The sequence below is a fragment of the Anticarsia gemmatalis genome, chromosome 8 (assembly GCF_050436995.1).
Source record: "Anticarsia gemmatalis isolate Benzon Research Colony breed Stoneville strain chromosome 8, ilAntGemm2 primary, whole genome shotgun sequence".
NCBI lineage: Eukaryota > Metazoa > Arthropoda > Insecta > Lepidoptera > Erebidae > Anticarsia > Anticarsia gemmatalis.
The window spans coordinates 4,631,872-4,651,763 of NC_134752.1; the positions used below are offsets into that span (position 1 = coordinate 4,631,872).

Genomic DNA, 19,892 nt, shown 5'->3' on the forward strand with positions numbered 1-19,892 from the left:
TGTATATCTGACTTCTGACTATATTCTATTCCCAGGTTGGGGTCGTGTATGTATGTTTTTATAATATTTACAGATATATACTATACGTTACAGGCCAGACCACAGAGCGCGTATGTCTGTTTTAGCGTTCGGTACTAGCCTATTACTGTTCGCATTCGACAATCAGTGATTCGTATCAACTTGTTCTCGGTACTAATTCTAGTCTGCACACCAATTTTGGATAACCAACTCTTTTAAAAACGATCACTAAAGCATTAACTAGTATGAAACAAATCGCTCCTTCAACTATCTTATTTCGCACTCGCCTTTGTCTGACGCAGCGTTTGTTCCGTAATTTTGTTTCGTCGTTGGACATAAAACAATATACTTTTTTTAATATAATTACATTCTTCCTGGGACATTAATATCTCTGATCCTAACAGTTTGTTTACAACGATGTTCTCTTAACTAGATTTAGGTATTTTGGAAATAGTAAAAAAATGTGGGAATGAATATTGAATATTGTTCTTATATCTATATGAAAAGGAAGGAACAACTGCCTCTGTGGCGCGGTCGGTAGTATATGCGACTGCGGTGCGAGAGGTCTCGGGTTCGAATCCTGGGTCGGGCCAAAAAGTCTTTTCTGAGATTTTCTGTTAAGAATTTCCTAGAAATTGCCCGGAGTTAGGAAGTTGAGGTCGAAGACCTCCGTGCCTCGGAGAGCACGTAAAGCCGTCGGTCCTGCGCCTGACCTCTCACTGGTCGTGTCGGTTATCCGTCCCACCAAACTATGAGAGTGATGGAATAGAGAGTGTACCTGTGTATTGTGCACACACTTGGACACTATAAACAAAGTCCTGCACAGATGGCCAGTTTCAATGAAACTGACCGCCGTAGCCGTATATCGGCTAGGAGGACATTATGGAAAGGAAGGGCAAAACATAAATAGCCAACAATATATTATTCATAACAATATTATGATCTCGTTTCAACACAAATTGTAATCTTCTTTTATTAATTCAGCAGCTCTTTCTGCAACCATCACGCAAGCTGCCATTGTGTTACCACTTATATGATTTGGCATCACACTTGCGTCCACTACGCGAAGATTTTCAACTCCATGCACTTTTAACCGGCTGCTCACTACTGAGTCACTTTCAAGCTGTCCCATCTTACACGACTTCACCGGGTGATACACTGTACTTACAATATCCAGACATTGGCATTTCCAGTACTCTCGACTACCTAACTCCAATTCGTCACAATTCGGGGTCTTTGTTCTCCCCAAGAAAGCTCCAATAGATTTAAAATATTCTGTGTCAAGAAGCTCAAGCAGTTTTTGAATCCCTAATACCATCAATTCCAAATCATTGTCGTCAGCGAAGTAGTTTGCATTAATGAGTGGAGGATCCTTTGGGTTATTGGAACTTAAAGTTATAGTTCCACTTGATAGCGGATGTAATAAACTGAGGAGTAAAAGATGGAGTGTGTGATTTTGGTTTAGTTCTACTATAGAGTCTACTACGTGATCTGTAAACCTGAACAGGCCGACAAAGTCTTTTTTTAAACCAGTGCTGTTCTTTCTTTTTCTTAAAAAAAAAGCTTCAAACTCAGGGTACTTTGCATCCTCGTTAGTGGCATAAAAAGCATAAATGTTCGAAAGAGGGATGTGTGCTAAGGGACCAGAGCGATTATAAAAGTACTTGAGATCGTCAAATTCGTCGTCGGCTTCAGAGTTTTCAGTCGGTTCGTTGGAGAATACAGTGATCGGGAACATAAGATGATCTATTAGGTTTTGGCCAACCATAGGCAGATCCACTATCGTCTGAATACCCTTCGATTCAAGATGTTCTTTGGGCCCAATTCCAGATAACATGAGTATCTGCGGAGAATTTAGTGTTCCTGCACTTAAAATTACTTCTTTGTTTGCGTGTATTGTTACGGTTACTCCATTTTGTTCCACCAAGACTCCGTAGGCTTGGTTTAAATCATTTATCAAAACTTTGGTTACCAAGGCATTTTTCATGATGCTAAAATTCTTCCTATCCTTTATTGGCACGAGATATGCCTTACTCATGCTATTCCTTTCTCCGTTCGAAGCGGTAGCCCTCATGAAAGCGGCTCCGAACGCGTTAGCAACATTTATGTCTTTAACTTTTTTAATGCCTATTTCATCGTATGCCGATATTACTCTATTGACACGTTCTTTCTCTGTACTGTTGAACGAATTGATAACAAGAGGTCCTTCATGACCGTAATGATTACGAATATCAGGATCTTGATCTAAAAGATGATCTTGAAAATTTTGAGATTTTCTAAAGCATCTTCGTACGTCATCCACCGTCCATTCAGTGTTGCCTGCGTCGAACCATCTCTGATAGTCTTTGCTGTTGCCTTCGACATACATCATTCCATTGACATTTGTCGATCCTCCCACCACTTTTCCTCGAGGCCAGGAAATGTATCCGTCTTGATTTCCTTGGTTAGTTCTTCCATTGTTTACGGTTTTGTAGCGCCAAATGAAATCACTATTTTGTAAACCGATGTGGTAACCTGGAATCTAAAATGTTTTTAGTTAAACCAGAGGTAAAAGACATTAAATTATAGACAAAAGCAAAGTTATTTTCAAATAACTTAGTAAATACTCACAGAAGATTCGACAGGTGGGTCTCCCCCAGCCTCTATGAGTAGAACATTCCAGTGTTCTATTTCACTAAGTCGATTAGCTAACACACATCCTGAAGCACCGGCACCTACTATTATAAAGTCATATGCAGCAAAATCTAAAACCAAGAAATAAATAGGCAGATATTACCAGGTTTATGCTACGTCATGCTGTATTTTTATCCGAGCAGTATAATCATGATATTTATATCAAATGATGTCCGAGCAGTGGAACGACTACCTCATAATAATTATAATAATAATCTAGTAATATCAAAGTAAAAAAATGTTGAAGTAGGATTATACAATTTCTTTTTTTCGTTACAGACATGCTCATCCCAGAAAAACTTCTGTGTTGTCAAATACATTTAATGTAGAACGACGAAAGCTGTATTTACTTATAAATGATCGAATATTTTGATATATTGCAGAAATGTATACGTACTTTGGACACTGGCATCGGGGAGTGATTCTTCCGAAAAACATTGTGCCGCAGCCAGTAACTGAACAGCAGAAGCGAAGGTCGAAGCGCTATATCCAGCCGTAGGCGCAGAGCAGGTGGCACCGTAACTAAAAATAAATATAATCTTGATTTGAACACCTGGGGTAGCCCCTTAGCATCAACGACTAATGTTGTAAAGCGGAAGTTTAGATGTTTTCATCACGACACAACTACTTTACAGATTTTGATGAAGTTTGGTACATTGATTTATAACCCGGATTAACACATAGTACATAATTGTAACAAGAATAAAATAAAAATAAGTCCAGAATTTTACTACGGAAGCTTATTATTAAAATACAAGGAAATTTGATTACTGACCTTGTCCACGTCATGGTGTCGATGCTTCCTCCTACAAGACAGCTCTGACGCCAAATTTAATGAGAGATTTCATAAATACTCTTTGTTGTTTAATTAGCTACACTTAATTTAAAATGAATATTAAGTATACACATTACGTGTGCAACGTGCAGAACTCGGACTATATAATATAAGTTTTTTATGAGACGACAATTGTCATGAATATTAAAATGACACGTAAAGCTGGGTCCAGACGAGTGTAACGTGAATTGTACGTGTTTAAGGCACTGCGAACGTTTCATGTAACGTTCGCTTCGGCGCTCGAGCTGATCCCTCGATCGGCTGCCGGTTTTTTGCGCGAACACAAAATCGCTCGCAGAACTTGTTTAGACGGCGTTCGTGACAGTTGCGTCGTGTGTACATTCATGATGTGGAATAAGCAACAATCGCTAGTATTTATTGGCGTTTATGAGCGAAAACAGCTCCCGAATTAGTTTCGCGTACGCGATTCGCTTTGAGTTCGCCTGCCGTCCACACTGTTGACGCCAAATTACGCGTAATCTTACGTGATATGTTTCACACATCTTGACCCGGATTGAGTTTATTTTAATACTAGCTGACCCGCGCAACTTCGCTTGCGTCACATAAGAGAATCATAATTTTTCCCGTTTTTGTAACATTTTTCACTGGTACTCTGCTCCTATTGGTCGTAGCGTGATGATATATAGCCTATAGCCTTCCTCGATAAATGGGCTATCTAACACTGAAAGAATTTTTCAAATCGGACCCGTAGTTCCCGAGATTAGTGCGTTCAAACAAACGAACAAACAAACTCTTCAGCTTTATAATATTAGTTTTAATATAACAATCGCAATCCAACATACAATGTAACGTTAATTCTACGTGTGAACGGCACAGATAGCTGACCGCCTTTATGTATATTAAGTTATTGCTTTTATAATTTTGCGAGAATTTGCAACGACGGCTAGAAACGCAGATGAGTAAACAATGAACTGTATTTTTGCATTGTCATGTTTGTTGAGCTCCAAAACATGGGTGCACGTGGAGAACCATGTGAGTAGAAGAATATGTTCTTTAACGCACATAATAAACGCTTAAAAAAGTATCGCTTTTCAATTTATACCTACAGTCTGAAAATCCGATTATTGCAACAATTTTGTTTCCGAAACTAAAGCAATTTAAGATTAATTAAGAATAGTATGTACGAGTAGTATGAAGCATTACATTGATACATTGTCCTTCAAAGTAAAGTCACTTCGCATGTATGAACTGGTAATAAAATCTCTTTGGCTATAGTATTCGTATCTCGCTGGTTTTGGTACCATTGAAAGTTAAAATTTTAAAGAACATAATTCAAAATTCGAATTAAGAAAATGTGTGATTTTCATTTGTTTTTCGTATTGTAACATGAGTGAATCTAATGAAGAAATTCCATACAATTTAATTTTTTTACTACAAAAAATATAAATGAAACGACAGCCGCGAAAAAAAATTGCGATGTTTATGATTCATTATTGTGTACTCATTTGTGATTCATTATTACGACGTAATGAAACCGAATCATTTTTGAAGAAGCTGATAACTGGTGATGAACACGTACGACAAGAACGTGCAAAAAAGGTGGTGGCCAAAGGCCGGTCAGGTTTCATAGACTGTGGCGAAACCCAGGTTAACTCGCAATAAGGTGATGTTGTGTGTGTGGTGGGATTGGAAGGGCATTATTCATTATGAGCTTTTACCACCAGGCAGTACTATCGATTTTGAACTCAAACGCAAACAACTTTTGAACGCGAACAACTGACGAGATTAAAGTAAGAGGTTGAGAGAAAGCAGAAGGAATTAAACAACAGAAGGGGTGTGGTGTTTCATCATAATAACACTAGTCCTCACACATCTGTAGCCACTCCGCAAAAATTAAGAGAGTTTGGCTGGGAGGTGTTAATGCATCCGCCGTATAGTCCTGACCTTGCACCTTCAGATTTCCACTAGTTTCGGTCTCTTCAGAACTCTTTAGGCAGTGTTAGGTTAACATCACGAGAGGACTGCCAAATCCACTAGTCGCGGTATTTTGATGGTAAGTCCCAAAAAAATTTATAGCAATAGGATCATGTCCCTACCTACAAGATGGCAAAAGGTTATCGAACAAAATGGTACATACATACTGTAGTTAAATGTCAATAAACTAAATTAAAAAATGATTTGACTTTTCTGAAGAAATTATTTCCCTAACCTATTATTATGCTTTCACAGCCTATCAAACCAACCAATATCTATTCATTTCATTTTAAAGAAACGTTAGTATATGAAACTTAACATTTAATAGTCACTATATTATTATTATTATTACACTATACTAAGGAAGATGTTTTCTTCCCTAGAATATAGTGATTAACACTGAATAACACATGTACAACATAGTGGCTTTCAAATAATAATTGTCAACTGAAATACGTGATAGCCCTCTAGGGGGTTCTCTCGTATCGGAGTTGGCAACAATTTGAAAGCCACTATGGTATACATTGTTTCCTCCCTTAGATTATAGTGATTAACACTTTACGTCAAGGCAGCAATGTACTGAATAGTGACCATCAATTTGACGTACACTAGTTGTCAACTGAGAGACGTGAAGGTGCTCCAACACAGCAGTCATATAGCGTTATACAACATTGTGTAACACGATAACAAAACAATTTCAATAAAAATTTAGAACAAATTTGTTTAAAAACTTATGTTATAAGTCAGTTTCTAACGTTATATAACTGTTGCGTGGTACTGGTGTTATAAAAAAATATTGTCATAATACTTTACTTCTTTCATAACATATTTTGCAACAAATAAAAAACGCTTCCCCTTCTATCTTACCTCGCACTCTTAGGGCATTCGACTAACACAGCGTTTATTTCGTAATTGTGTTTCGACATTGGACATAAAACAATATAATGTTTATAATATAATTACGTTTTTGCTGGTACATTAATATCTCTGATCCCAACGGCTTGCTTACAACGATGTTCTCTTAACTACGGGTTCTCTAACTCTTAACTCTTATTAAGGTATTTTAAAATAAAGTAATATTTCCCCTATGCTATTTTATTCAACGCATTAAAAAAATGTGGACTAAGTCGTATTGCTTTATATTTTATACCTATATAGAAACGACAAGCGAAACATAAATAGCCAACAATTTTTTATTCATATTAAAAAACACATTACACTAATACGTATACTTGTTTCAATACAAATTGTAATCTTCTTTTATTAATTCAGCAGCTCTTTCTGCAACCATCGCGCACGGTGCCATTGTGTTACCACTTATATGATTTGGCATCACACTTGCGTCCACTACGCGAAGATTTTCAACCCCATGCACTTTTAACCGACTGCTCACTACTGAGTCACTTTCAAGCTGTCCCATCTTACACGTCTTCACCGGGTGGAACATTGTACTTACAATATCTAGACATTGGCATTTCCAGTACTCTCGACTACCTAACTCCAATTCGTCACAATTCGGGGTCTTTGTTCTTCCCAAGAAAGCTCCAATAGATTTAAAATATTCTGTGTCCAGAAGCTCAAGCAGTTTTTGAATCCCTGATACCATCAATTCCAAATCATTGTCGTCAGCGAAGTAGTTTGCATTAATGAGTGGAGGATCCTTTGGGTTATTGGAACTTAAAGTTATAGTTCCACTTGATAGCGGATGTAATAAACTGAGGAAGAAACTATGGAGTGTGTGATTTTGATTTAGTTCTACTATAGAGTCTGCTACGTGATCTGTGAACCTAAACAGAGTGACAAACTCCTTTTTTAAGCCAGTACTGTTCTTTCTCCTTCTTATAACAAAAGCTTCAAACTCGGGGTATTTTGCATCCTCGTTAGTGGCATAAAAAGCGAATGTGTCCGAAACAACGATTTGTGCTAAGGGACCAGAGCGATTATGAAAGTATTTAAGGTTGTCGAATTCGTCGTCGGCTTCAGAGTTTTCGGTCGGTTCGTTAGAGAATACAGTGATCGGGAAAAGTAAATGATCTATTAGGTTTTGGCCAACCATAGGCAGATCCACTATCGTCTGAATACCCTTCGATTCAAGATGTTCTTTGGGCCCAATTCCAGATAACATGAGTATCTGCGGAGTATTTAATGCTCCTGCACTTAAAATTACTTCTTTATTTGCGTGTATTGTTACGGTTACTCCATTTTGTTCCACCAAGACTCCGTAGGCTTGGTTTAAATCATTTATCAAAACTTTGGTTACCAAGGCATTTTTCATAATGCTAAAATTCTTCCTATCCTTTATTGGCACGAGATATGCCTTACTCATGCTATTTCTTTCACCGTTTGAAGCAGTCACTGTCATAATAGCAGCCCCAAACGCGTTAGCAACATTTATGTCTTTAACTTTTTTAATGCCTATTTCATCGTATGCCGATATTAGTTTATTGCCACGTACTCTTTCTGTACTATTGAAGGTATTGATAACAAGAGGTCCGTCATGACCGTAATGATTACGAATATCAGGATCTTGATCTAAAAGTTGATCTTGATAATTTTCAGATTTTCTAAAGCATCTGCGTACGTCCTCCACCGTCCATTCAGTGTTGCCTGCGTCGTACCATCTCTGATAGTCTTCGCTGTTGCCTTGAACATACATCATTCCATTGATATTTGTCGATCCTCCCACCATTTTTCCTCGAGGCCAGTAGATGCATCCATCTTGATTTCCTTGGTTAGTTCTTCCATCGTTCACGGTTTTGTAGCGCCAATTGAAATCACTATTATGTAAACTGAAGTGATAACCTGGAATCTAAAATGTTTTTAGTTAAACCACAGGTAAAAGACATTAAATTATAGACAAAAGCAAAGTTATTTTCAAATAACTTAGTAAATACTCACAGAAGATTCGACAGGTGGGTCTCCCCCAGCCTCTATGAGTAGAACATTCCAGTGTTCTATTTCACTAAGACGATTAGCTAACACACATCCTGAAGCACCGGCACCCACTATTATGAAGTCATATGCAGCGAAATCTATAAAAAAATGGTAAAAGTAGAATTACAATTTGTTTATTTTTCGTTACACACACGCTCATCCCAGAAGAGCTTATGTGTCAACATATATTATACGTTTAATTTAGAGAGAACGTTTCATCGAAAACTATTGTTACTAATTCCTAGATTTTCTGCTATACCTGTGCCATGTAAATGTAAAAGACTAAGTAATCATCAAGTGGGTTAAGCAACCTTAACGCGAGCTCTCTTCACATGGGAAGCAGCATATTGGTAATTGAGCTGAGTGTCTTCGTTTCCAAAGACATGTCAAAGGCATCTTATACAACTTTTACACCAACCATGCTACATTTTGATTATTGTATCAAAAAAATGGGTACGTACTTTGGACGCTGGACTCTGGTAGTGACTCTTCCGAAAAACATTGTGCTGCAGCCAGCAACTGCACAGCAGAAGCGAAGGTCGAAGCGCTATATCCAGCAGAAGGCGCAGAGCAGGTTGCGCCGTAACTTCAAAAAATATAAATCTGATTTTAACTGTTTAAATAGCTAGCCCGTTGTCGGTAGTCAGCAGTGGTAGAGCATTCCGGTTCTGTAGCACGATTCTCTACAATTGAAACCGAGAGTATCGAGAGTTTGACATTAAAAATGTACTGCCAAAATTGTTCTTACGGAAGCAATGTTTACATGTAATGATTTTTTATATAACTACTGAACGGATTTTAATGAACTTAATTGATACACAGATAATTTAAAATCTTCAAAATATTGGACCGCAAGACCAGACAAATATATAAATACTATTTAAAGTTTTACTCTTTGATCCTATGGAAGCTTTTTATCAAAATACAGGGAATTTCTTTAACCCTTTGACCGCATCGGTCGGCTTTATTCGACTAATCAGCGGGCTTATCACGTATCTCAGTTGACAGCTAGTGTACGTCAAATTGATGGTCACTTTTCAGTACATTGCTACTTTGACATAACGTGTTCATCACTATAATCTAAGAGAGAAAACAATGTACAGCATAGTGGCTTTCAAATGTTTGACAACTGAGATACGTGATAGCCCCCCAGGACGTGCTCACGACGCTATATATTTGTCGACATTTACGACGAAAGCGTCGTGAGCACATTCTGATTTGTCGAGTATAGCAGTCAAAGCGTTAAATTTGATGACTTACCTTGTCCACGTCATGATGACGTTCTTACCGAATATTCCCCGAAAAAAGTTCTGACCCAAAATTTAGCGAGAGTGCTTATAAATACTCTTTGTTGTTTAATTAGTAACACGTCATTTAAAAAAATATTAACTGTACACACCTGACATGCAAAATTCCGACAAATAAGTTTTTTCTGAAACAATATTGATGACATGTAAAAAAAATACAAGCCGTAAGTAAGGCTTGTTACCCACTAGTAGAGTTCATAAGTATTGTTATACAATGCAATATCGAGCATTAAAGGGCACAAATATCGGCTTAGTAGCACGATTTTTTATAACAGGAACCATCGAATATCGAAAGTTTGACACTTAAAATGTACTGGCAAAATAGTTTCTACGACGCCCGGTGAAGGCGCTAAACCGAATGTCAAACAAAATCTCTCGATAGCTAGCCTGTAGTCGATACATTATTTGATAAAAAAAAATTAGAATTAGACATATTGCTTTTATATCTACTAGTGGTCGCCTAGTAGTCGAAATTCGACTATTATTAATTTAAATTATAAGTTATCTTTATATATATAATTCTTTTGTAAGTGTGTATGTCACTGAACTTCTCTTAAACGACTGGACCGATTTTGATGAAATTTTTTGTGTGTGTTTAAGGGGATCTGAGAATGGTTTAGATTCACAATTTTGTCCGCTGGACAATGTTTTTTTAATTAATTTTTACAAATTAAAGACGTGTACACAGGACAACGTTTGTCGGGTCCGCTAGTTTTATATAAAAACTAGCGGAGCGCGCAACTTCGCTTGCGTCACATAAGAGAAACATAATTTTCCCCGTTTTTGTAACATTTTTCACTGGTACTCTGCTCCTATTGATCGTAGCGTGATAATATATAGCCTATAGCCTTCCTCGATAAATGGGCTATCTAACACTGAAAGAATTTTTCAAATCGAACCAGTAGTTCCTGAGATTAGCGCGTTCAAACAAACAAACAAACAAACAAACAAACAATCAAACAAACAAACACTTCAGCTTTATAATATTAGTATAGATGTATGACATTCAATAAGTATATAAAACAGTACTCTATGTATGTGTCTATGTCAGTGCTCTATGTAAGTATGTATATAAACAATCTTTTTTTTTTATCTAGCCTATTTCTGTGTCCCACTGCTGAACAAAGGCCTCTCCCCTAGACTTCCAGTCCCCTCGGTCGCTTGCTGCGTCCGGCCAATCTTCCAGGAACGCGTCTATGTCGTCCCGCCATCTCCGTTTGGGCCTTCCACGTTGCCGCCGACCATCTTGTGGCACCCACTTCGTGGCTATATTAATTAACAGATATATCACCAAGCAGTCATGATCTCCTGGTAGCTGTAGGCCTAATTTAAAGAAAAAATTTGCACATTTAAATAATTTGACCACGGGGTATGTATGCGTGTGTGAAATGCATGGTAGTGTGTGTCATGTTTTATTTATTGATCTAATATACTGTAAACACATTATGCCATCAAAAACATTCTGTAAAAACCTCAAGTCTCGCCGTAAAAAGTTGTGAGATCTATATAATACCAAGTCGATTAATCTATTTAGTCTCTACTTAAAGGACCTTCTGTCTTAAGTTATTACGTATGTTATTATCATGCCAATTTTAAAAAAATACCTCTAAAACAAATAGACCGACCTGGCCATCGCATGATTTGATTATTAGTATGTATCACACTACACAGCACGACGAGAAGTTAATGCTCCTGAAATGTTAATGGCGAATTTGTGTTTTCTTGCGATGACCAAGTCGATCTATTTGTTTTAAAGGTATTTTTTTTTTAAATTGGCATGATAATAACATACGTAATAACTTAAGACAGAAGGTCCTTTAAGTAGAGACTAAATAGATTAATCGACTTGGTATTATATAGATCTCACAACTTTTTACGGCGAGACTTGAGGTTTTTACAGAATGTTTTTGATGGCATCTCACTTCTTTTTGTAGAGCGAATAGAGCAAACATAAGTCCAATTTGTATGGAAAGCCGTATTTTTTTCATAATTCAACATATTTTCCTATGGGAATGTTGTTCAGTTTCATGGGCTAAACACCCTTACCCACCCTATACCCCCTCCCGTTATGTCTCATATAGTAGATACATATTTACACCTATTTATTTTATTTTCTACAGAAATAATAATTTAATTCATTAACTGCAAATGTAACCTTGTAATCTTATACATTTATATGGGATTACAAAGTTATTGTTGCAGTTAGTGTATTTAGAAAACTTGATTGAAATTAGAAAATATTGAATTTTTCCCATGATTAAGACACTAAACCCTATTTGTATTCTAAATTTTAAGCTTCTAAGTCTGCTAGAAGTACCTTAGACTTTTGATGATCGGTGAGTCAGTGAGTCAGTGAATCAGTGAGTGACAAAATTCAAAATTTTAACAAGTTGTCATTCTTAAACTACTGGTTCAAATTGACTGAAATTTTAAATATACCGTGTTTATACAATGACTGATTAGTTGCTAAAAATCCAGGCTTCTTGTTTTATCCACTACGAAATTATAGGGGTGTCAAAAATAGCCCGAATTGCTTCGAGAAAAGGATGTTACGGCCGTGCCGCTTTTTTTTTGCTCGACTTGCGGGGGCACTTCCGTGCCCCCAGATTAATAAAAAATATTCTACCTATCCTATCCTCCTACACAAAAACTGTAAATGCGCCAAATGTCATACTTCTGCATCCGCACGTTTTTCGTAAAATGGGGTCCTAAGTTTTTGCTTCACGTATTAGTATATAGATATGGAAACGACAAGCGAAACATAAATAGCCAACAACCTTTTATTAATAATAAAAATTGTATACGCATTTTAATACAAATTGTAATCTTCTTTTATAAGTTCAGCAGCTCTTTCTGCAACCATCACGCACGGTGCCATTGTGTTACCACTTATATGATTTGGCATCACACTACCGTCCACTACGCGAAGATTTTCAACTCCATGCACTTTTAACCGGCTGCTCACTACTGAGTCACTTTCAAGCTGTCCCATCTTACACGTCTTCACTGGGTGGAACACTGTACTTACAATATCTAGACATTGGCATTTCCAGTACTCTCGACTACCTAACTCCAATTCGTCACAATTCGGGGTCCTTGTTCTTCCCAAAAAACCTCCAATAGATTTAAAATACTCTGTGTCAAGAAGCTCAAGCAGTTTTTGAATCCCTGATACCATCAATTCCAAATCATTGTCGTCAGCGAAGTAGTTTGCATTAATGAGTGGGGGATCCTTTGGGTTATTGGAACTTAAAGTTATAGTTCCACTTGATAGCGGATGTAATAAACTGAGGAGGAAAAGATGGAGTGTGTGATTTTGATTTAGTTCTACTATAGAGTCTGCTACGTGATCTGTGAACCTAAACAGAGTGACAAACTCCTTTTTTAAGCCACTACTGTTCTTTCTCTTTCTTAAAACATAAGCTTCAAACTCGGGATATTTCGCATCCTCGTTAGTGGCATAAAAAGCGAATGTGTCCAAAACAACGTTTTGTGCTAAGGGGCCGGAGCGATTATGAAAGTATTTGAGGTTGTCGAATTCGTCGTCGGCTTCAGAGTTTTCAGTTAGTTCGTCAGAGAATACAGTGATCGGGAAAAGAAGATGATCTATTAGGTTTTGGCCAACCATAGGCAGATCCACTATCGTCTGAATACCCTTCGATTCAAGATGTTCTTTGGGCCCAATTCCAGATAACATGAGTATCTGCGGAGTATTTAATGCTCCTGCACTTAAAATTACTTCTATGTTTGCGTGTATTGTTACGGTTACTCCATTTTGTTCCACCAAGACTCCGTAGGCTTGGTTTAAATCATTTATCAAAACTTTGGTTACCAAGGCATTTTTCATAATGCTAAAATTCTTCCTATCCTTTATTGGCACGAGATATGCCTTACTCATGCTATTTCTTTCACCGTTTGAAGCAGTCACTGTCATAATAGCAGCCCCAAACGCGTTAGCAACATTTATGTCTTTAACTTTTTTAATGCCTATTTCATCGTATGCCGATATTAGTTTATTGCCACGTACTCTTTCTGTACTATTGAAGGTATTGATAACAAGAGGTCCGTCATGACCGTAATGATTACGAATATCAGGATCTTGATCTAAAAGTTGATCTTGATAATTTTCAGATTTTCTAAAGCATCTGCGTACGTCCTCCACCGTCCATTCAGTGTTGCCTGCGTCGAACCATCTCTGATAGTCTTCGCTGTTGCCTTGAACATACATCATTGCATTGATATTTGTCGATCCTCCCACCATTTTTCCTCGAGGCCAGTAGATGCATCCATCTTGATTTCCTTGGTTAGTTCTTCCATCGTTCACGGTTTTGTAGCGCCAATTGAAATCACTATTATGTAAACTGAAGTGATAACCTGGAATCTAAAATGTTTTTAGTTAAACCACAGGTAAAAGACATTAAATTATAGACAAAAGCAAAGTTATTTTCAAATAACTTAGTAAATACTCACAGAAGATTCGACAGGTGGGTCTCCCCCAGCCTCTATGAGTAGAACATTCCAGTGTTCTATTTCACTAAGACGATTAGCTAACACACATCCTGAAGCACCGGCACCCACTATTATGAAGTCATATGCAGCGAAATCTATAAAAAAATGGTAAAAGTAGAATTACAATTTGTTTATTTTTCGTTACACACACGCTCATCCCAGAAGAGCTTATGTGTCAACATATATTATACGTTTAATTTAGAGAGAACGTTTCATCGAAAACTATTGTTACTAATTCCTAGATTTTCTGCTATACCTGTGCCATGTAAACGTAAAAGACCCTCAGGGCTAATTGCGTTCACTAGTAGGGTAAACATCAAGTGGGTTAAGCAACCTTAACGCGGACTCTCTTCACATGGGAAGCAGCATATTGGTAATTGAGCTGAGTGTCTTCGTTTCCAAAGACATGTCAAAGGCAACTTATACTATACAACTTTTACACTAACCATGCGACAAATTAATGATTGCATCTTTTAATGTATCAAAAAAATGTATACGTACTTTGGTCGCTGGAGTCTGGTAGTGACTCTTCCGAAAAACATTGTGCTGCAGCCAGCAACTGCACAGCAGAAGCGAAGGTCGAAGCGCTATATCCAGCAGAAGGCGCAGAGCAGGTTGCGCCGTAACTTCAAAAAATATAAATTTGATTTTAACTCTTTAGATAGCTAGCCCGTTGTCGGTAGTCAGCAGTGGTAGAGCATTGCGGTTCTGTAGCACGATTCTCTACAATTGGAACCATCGAGTATCGAGAGTCTGACATTAAAAATGTACTGCCAAAATTGTTCTTACGGAAACAACTACTAATATTATAATTATGCGAATGTTTTATATGTAATGATTTTTTATATAACTACTGAAAGAATTTAAATGAAGTTTGGTACACAGATAATTTATAACCTTCAAAATATTGGACCGCAAGACCGGACAAACATAAAAAAACAATTTAAAGTTTTATTTTTGGATCCTATGGAAGACTTTTATCAAAATACAAGGAATATCTTTAAATTTGATGACTTACCTTGTCCACGTCATGATGACGATCTTACCTAATATTACCAAAATAAAGTTCTGACGCAAAATTTAGCGAGAGTGCTTATAAATACACTTTGTTGTTTAATTAGTAACACATAATTTAAATAAATATTAATTGTACACACTGACATGCAAAATTCCGACATATAAGTATTTTTATGAAACAATCATTTTATTATGATATGTATACCAATACAAGACGTAAGGCTTGTTACCCACTAGTTAGAGTTCATAAGTATTGTTATATAATACAATATCGAACATTAACGGGCACAAATATCGGCTTAGTAGCACGATTTTTTATAATAGGAACCATTGAATATCGAAAGTTTGACACTTAAAATGTACCTGCAAAATAGTTTCTACTAAAATCTTTCGATAGCTAGCCGTTAGTCGATAGTTGTAGAGAATCGCGCTACAGCTGGAAAAATACGGAATACGAAGAAGGGCAATAAATCAATAAGATTATGCTTTATATATTTTACTCTTTATTAGTCGCACAGTAGCGCGCCTCGACAATGGCTGGCTTTCGAACAATTTTGTACAAAAATCGCCTCCTTTAGATACTCGATAGAACCGTCTGTAAGAAATCGCTTTCACAGGTTTGGTGCTTTTAAGTTATTTGGCGCATACAAGTACTACGTTTACCACGAACGTTACAAACTTTACATATTAACAATTTTTTTCGTGGCTCGAATAGCTAACCACCTTTATGTAAATTTTGTAATATCTCTTATAATTTGGCCACAATTAGTCACGCAGGCTAGAAACGCAAGCAGCTGTGTATACAATAAACAGCATTATTGCATTGTCATGTTTGTTGAGCTCCAAGATATTATGGGTGTACGTGAAAAACCGAGTGAGTAGAAGAAAGCCTTCTTGGACCCATATATCACTAGATATAGACGCCATTGCATTTTCTATTAGGTTAATCAGAAATGGCCGGTTTTTCCCAGAACTTCATCTTTGAATCTAATGCAAGAGGGTGATCAAGAATGGTATGTATAATATTATGACTATCTTCCTATCGATTTATTACGCTTTGACAACAAATCGTCGCAGCCAATAGTTACTAATAATATTATATTAATATTAAGTCCAAGATGACTCGTGCACCTTCGCTCATGAACTTTCTTTTTGTTTGTTATTTTCTGTCAGTCTGTTAGTTTTTGTCTGTTTGGCATAAAAAACCTTCCCGCGCCTAAAATACTATTTTACAAAAACTACAATTCTTATTTGTTGAGCCGTTCTTAGATTTTGCACTTTGCAACACATTTGGTGACACATTTATACAGGAAGATGGACGCAGTTGAATATGCAGAGCCAACAAAACTAACATTAATTCTTAACGTACTTTAAAATTTACTCCAATTGAACTCAATTCGAGCCTCATACGGCTACTCTTGATTCATTTTTAAACTAAAAATATAGAAGTCTGCGTCGGAGGCCCTCGATCGCGTCAAACAAACAGAGAGTGCTTGACGTCGGTCCGGCTCTTGAACGGACGGATTGACGCGGCACACGATAATGAGTGGGCATTTTTATATCTCAACGCACTCCATCAGTTTATATGATGGTCGGATTTAGATGAGTGTTTACTGTCTGCAGAGGTTGCCTAAGCTCTAAATAAATTGCTGTATAGGCTTCGAGGCATATTTTATTCTTGTCACTTGTTTGACAGTAGATAAAACCTGAGTTAAAATTATAAGGAAATTGTGTTTGATAATTTTGTGTTATTTTTTTATAAAATAGTGACTGCAACATTTATATCTTATGGGAGAATTAAGACAAATATGTCTTAACGGTATTAACTAATTTTATAATTCCCGAATCCCGATTATTTTTTACACTGCAGTTACAGAACTTAGATTATTTTAAACCAAAAGCCATAGATTTGCGCCTACTACATCTGCTTCTAATAAATATATGTGAACTAAAATCCAATAGAGTCCATACAAGGCAATAATTACGGCACATTTAACGTAAAATATAGTGTGATCTAAAATCAATAGAGTTCCTAATCTAATTCGCCAGCACATTACTTAAAAGCGTATATATTTCGTGCACACTTAGCGTGCCTTTACACTAATTACTCTATCCTCACAAAGCGCTTCACTTAAATATTGATTATCTACTAAACAACATTGGGTTCCTTTATAATCAACGATACGACAACGATTTTAAACAAAAACGCAACTAATGTTTATTTTGTGCCTGCATTAACATTTTACTTATTTGAATTAGAAAAACAATAAATCGTGTAACAAAATTACACCATTTATTATTTTTTATTATAGGTAAAACAAAAAATCACAACTACAGCTCCCATTCCCTACCAATCGATGAACAACTCGAATTTTTAATATGCTACTACTCTGTTTCCTTCATTATAGAACGATTATATTTATGTTTTAGCTAATCGTTTTATTTATACGAATTATAAAGAGTTTGTATAAACAAATTTAAAAGATGCTTAAAAGCTGTTGAATTCTAAATTTAATTTCAATTTTCCTTTGAAATGAAATCGCCAATTTCTATGTAACAGATTCTCGACTCTTTACGTTTTTCAATTACACGACACCGACACGACAAATGTCGTGACTTAGTCGTATAATATAAAAGATCTGCATAAATAAACCAAGCTTAGAGGGAAGTGGAACAGTGATTTATATATGTTAATACTGTGATATGATTACACGCTTGTTTATGTTATCATCGCCATATTGTGTTATGTTAGGACTATTATGAATTTTAATTAAGGGTTTTTGACAGCCTCGGTATCCGACTGTTGCATGAATCTCTGCAGTAGGTATTAACGAATACTACGATTTTGACGTTTACAATCTACGGCAAAAATTATTCCTACAGCGCCTAAGCGAGATGCTGATCAGATATTCTTACATAAATACTGAAAACATCGATACATTTTCTGAACAAATGACAAAGCCGCGATATTTTTTTTGTTAATAAGAGTTTAAAGATAGAAGAGTATAGATTTCGTTCTTAAGTTGCCATTAAAATAAACACATTTAAATATACTGTAAAACACAATAAGCATTTTTAATGGCGCTTTATTTATTTTTCGTGTTTCTTCACACTTCGGTTATTCAGCAGTTTCTAGTTCGTAGCATGGATTAGCAAAGGGCAGCATTGTGTCAGTAGGTCCCAGTGTACATAGGACTGAGGGCTCCGTTCACAAGGGACAGTACAAGGGTAAGTAATGTGGTAAACACAATCAACAAGTCAGCATGGTGTCCCAACGTGTGACGTCATCACCATTGTTGAAATGATTCTTATGGCATTGTAGCAAGCCAGCTTGCTTTGGGATTTTTGTAGTGGGAAGCGGGATTGCGCCCACCGAGCGACATATCAGTAAGTTAAGCATAATATGATGTGAAGATTTTATAGATGGATTGCCAGTTAGTGTCTAAATAATGCAACTGTTGTTCTATCCATGCTGCAGACGCCACTTTGAAAGGTAACGTAGTAGTTTTAATTAGAACTAGTAAAATGATTAAGTATTTTTTTATAAAATATACATATATTAAGAGGAGGGAATGTATCTATTAAGAATATATTTTCAATATTATATGATATGTAATTAAATAAACCTTAATAACTTTTGTGTCCATCCGACGCCTCGTGTCTCCATTTACTATGTTGTAACAAAACATCATGTTTCGCATGCATAATTAATTCAATTCACATGCATGGTTAACACAATTCCGGCACGAAACTTTTCTTCACAACAGTTAATTTTAGAACACAACATAAGCACATTTCCTCGTATAAGGTTTAACTGAGAACAATGTCACGTGGTATTCTTGTTTAGTCGTAACTGTTTGTGTAGCCAACACTTTATACCACCGAGTGGGTTCGTAATGTAGGTCCTAAACTAACAATAAGTGTGCATAACTGAAGCAACCCGGCGCTTTGTTGTTACAGTCCCCAATAAACCTGAGGAAATACACAAATTGGGGAAGATCCGTGCGTATGTAAACCGGTTATGGGATTCGGGTTTAAAATTACTTGATTTTGATGTGTTGTGATGCATTTATATTGTGCATTATGTGAAGACAATTCGGATGACTGTGTAGTTACTGTACACGCTACACAGTCATTCGATATTTCCTGCCTTTTTTACCTGATTGCACTACACAGAGAAGGATTATTGCAGGTATATATATAATATATTAAAGATTAATAATAATAATCAAAATATTTTAATCTAAGAACAACAGTTCTTAAAATCAGCAACAAATTAAGACTGTCCCAAGACGCCCATGCCGTAACCTACTAAGCGGTCACCAATCTTTACAATAACAACACTAACGTTGCTCACCTCTTTCATTGTATATCAAATGCACGAATGATTGAATATGTCACCACATTTATTGTGTTGTAACACCAAGCATTTATTTATTTCGTGTCAAAATACATAAAACTTCGTACATTGGAATGACAGCAGGAAATTAATTCGAATCCCCGTACACTCGTATTACTTTCGACACGCGGTTTTCACAATTCGTTACTTCTCTTTGACAACAACGGCATCACGTTACTAGAAATTAGTATGTACACGGTTTGGACACAAATGTTCTATTCGAAATGAATGTGGTCGATCCATTTGTACAATTAGTTCGTTCAAA

At 36.5% G+C, this 19,892-nt stretch overlaps 3 protein-coding genes across 3 annotated transcripts; all 3 read right to left on the bottom strand.

Moving 5' to 3' along the window:
• Positions 1-904: 904 nt before the first annotated feature.
• On the bottom strand, positions 905-3,623 carry LOC142974586 (ecdysone oxidase-like). Its single transcript, XM_076117005.1, has 4 exons — positions 3,467-3,623; positions 3,089-3,213; positions 2,629-2,762; positions 905-2,539 (listed from the first exon to the last, which is right to left on the bottom strand). Exons 1-4 carry the CDS (start codon positions 3,478-3,480, stop codon positions 968-970), a joined length of 1,845 nt encoding a protein of 614 aa, XP_075973120.1. The 5' UTR covers positions 3,481-3,623; the 3' UTR covers positions 905-967.
• Positions 3,624-6,676: 3,053 nt separating this feature from the next.
• On the bottom strand, positions 6,677-9,687 carry LOC142974606 (ecdysone oxidase-like). Its single transcript, XM_076117043.1, has 4 exons — positions 9,656-9,687; positions 8,857-8,981; positions 8,360-8,493; positions 6,677-8,270 (listed from the first exon to the last, which is right to left on the bottom strand). Exons 1-4 carry the CDS (start codon positions 9,667-9,669, stop codon positions 6,699-6,701), a joined length of 1,845 nt encoding a protein of 614 aa, XP_075973158.1. The 5' UTR covers positions 9,670-9,687; the 3' UTR covers positions 6,677-6,698.
• A 2,788-nt stretch (positions 9,688-12,475) lies between these two features.
• On the bottom strand, positions 12,476-15,333 carry LOC142974955 (ecdysone oxidase-like). Its single transcript, XM_076117534.1, has 4 exons — positions 15,230-15,333; positions 14,713-14,837; positions 14,173-14,306; positions 12,476-14,083 (listed from the first exon to the last, which is right to left on the bottom strand). The coding sequence occupies exons 1-4, from the start codon at positions 15,241-15,243 to the stop codon at positions 12,512-12,514; spliced, it is 1,845 nt and encodes a 614-aa protein (XP_075973649.1). The 5' UTR covers positions 15,244-15,333; the 3' UTR covers positions 12,476-12,511.
• Positions 15,334-19,892: the final 4,559 nt, after the last annotated feature.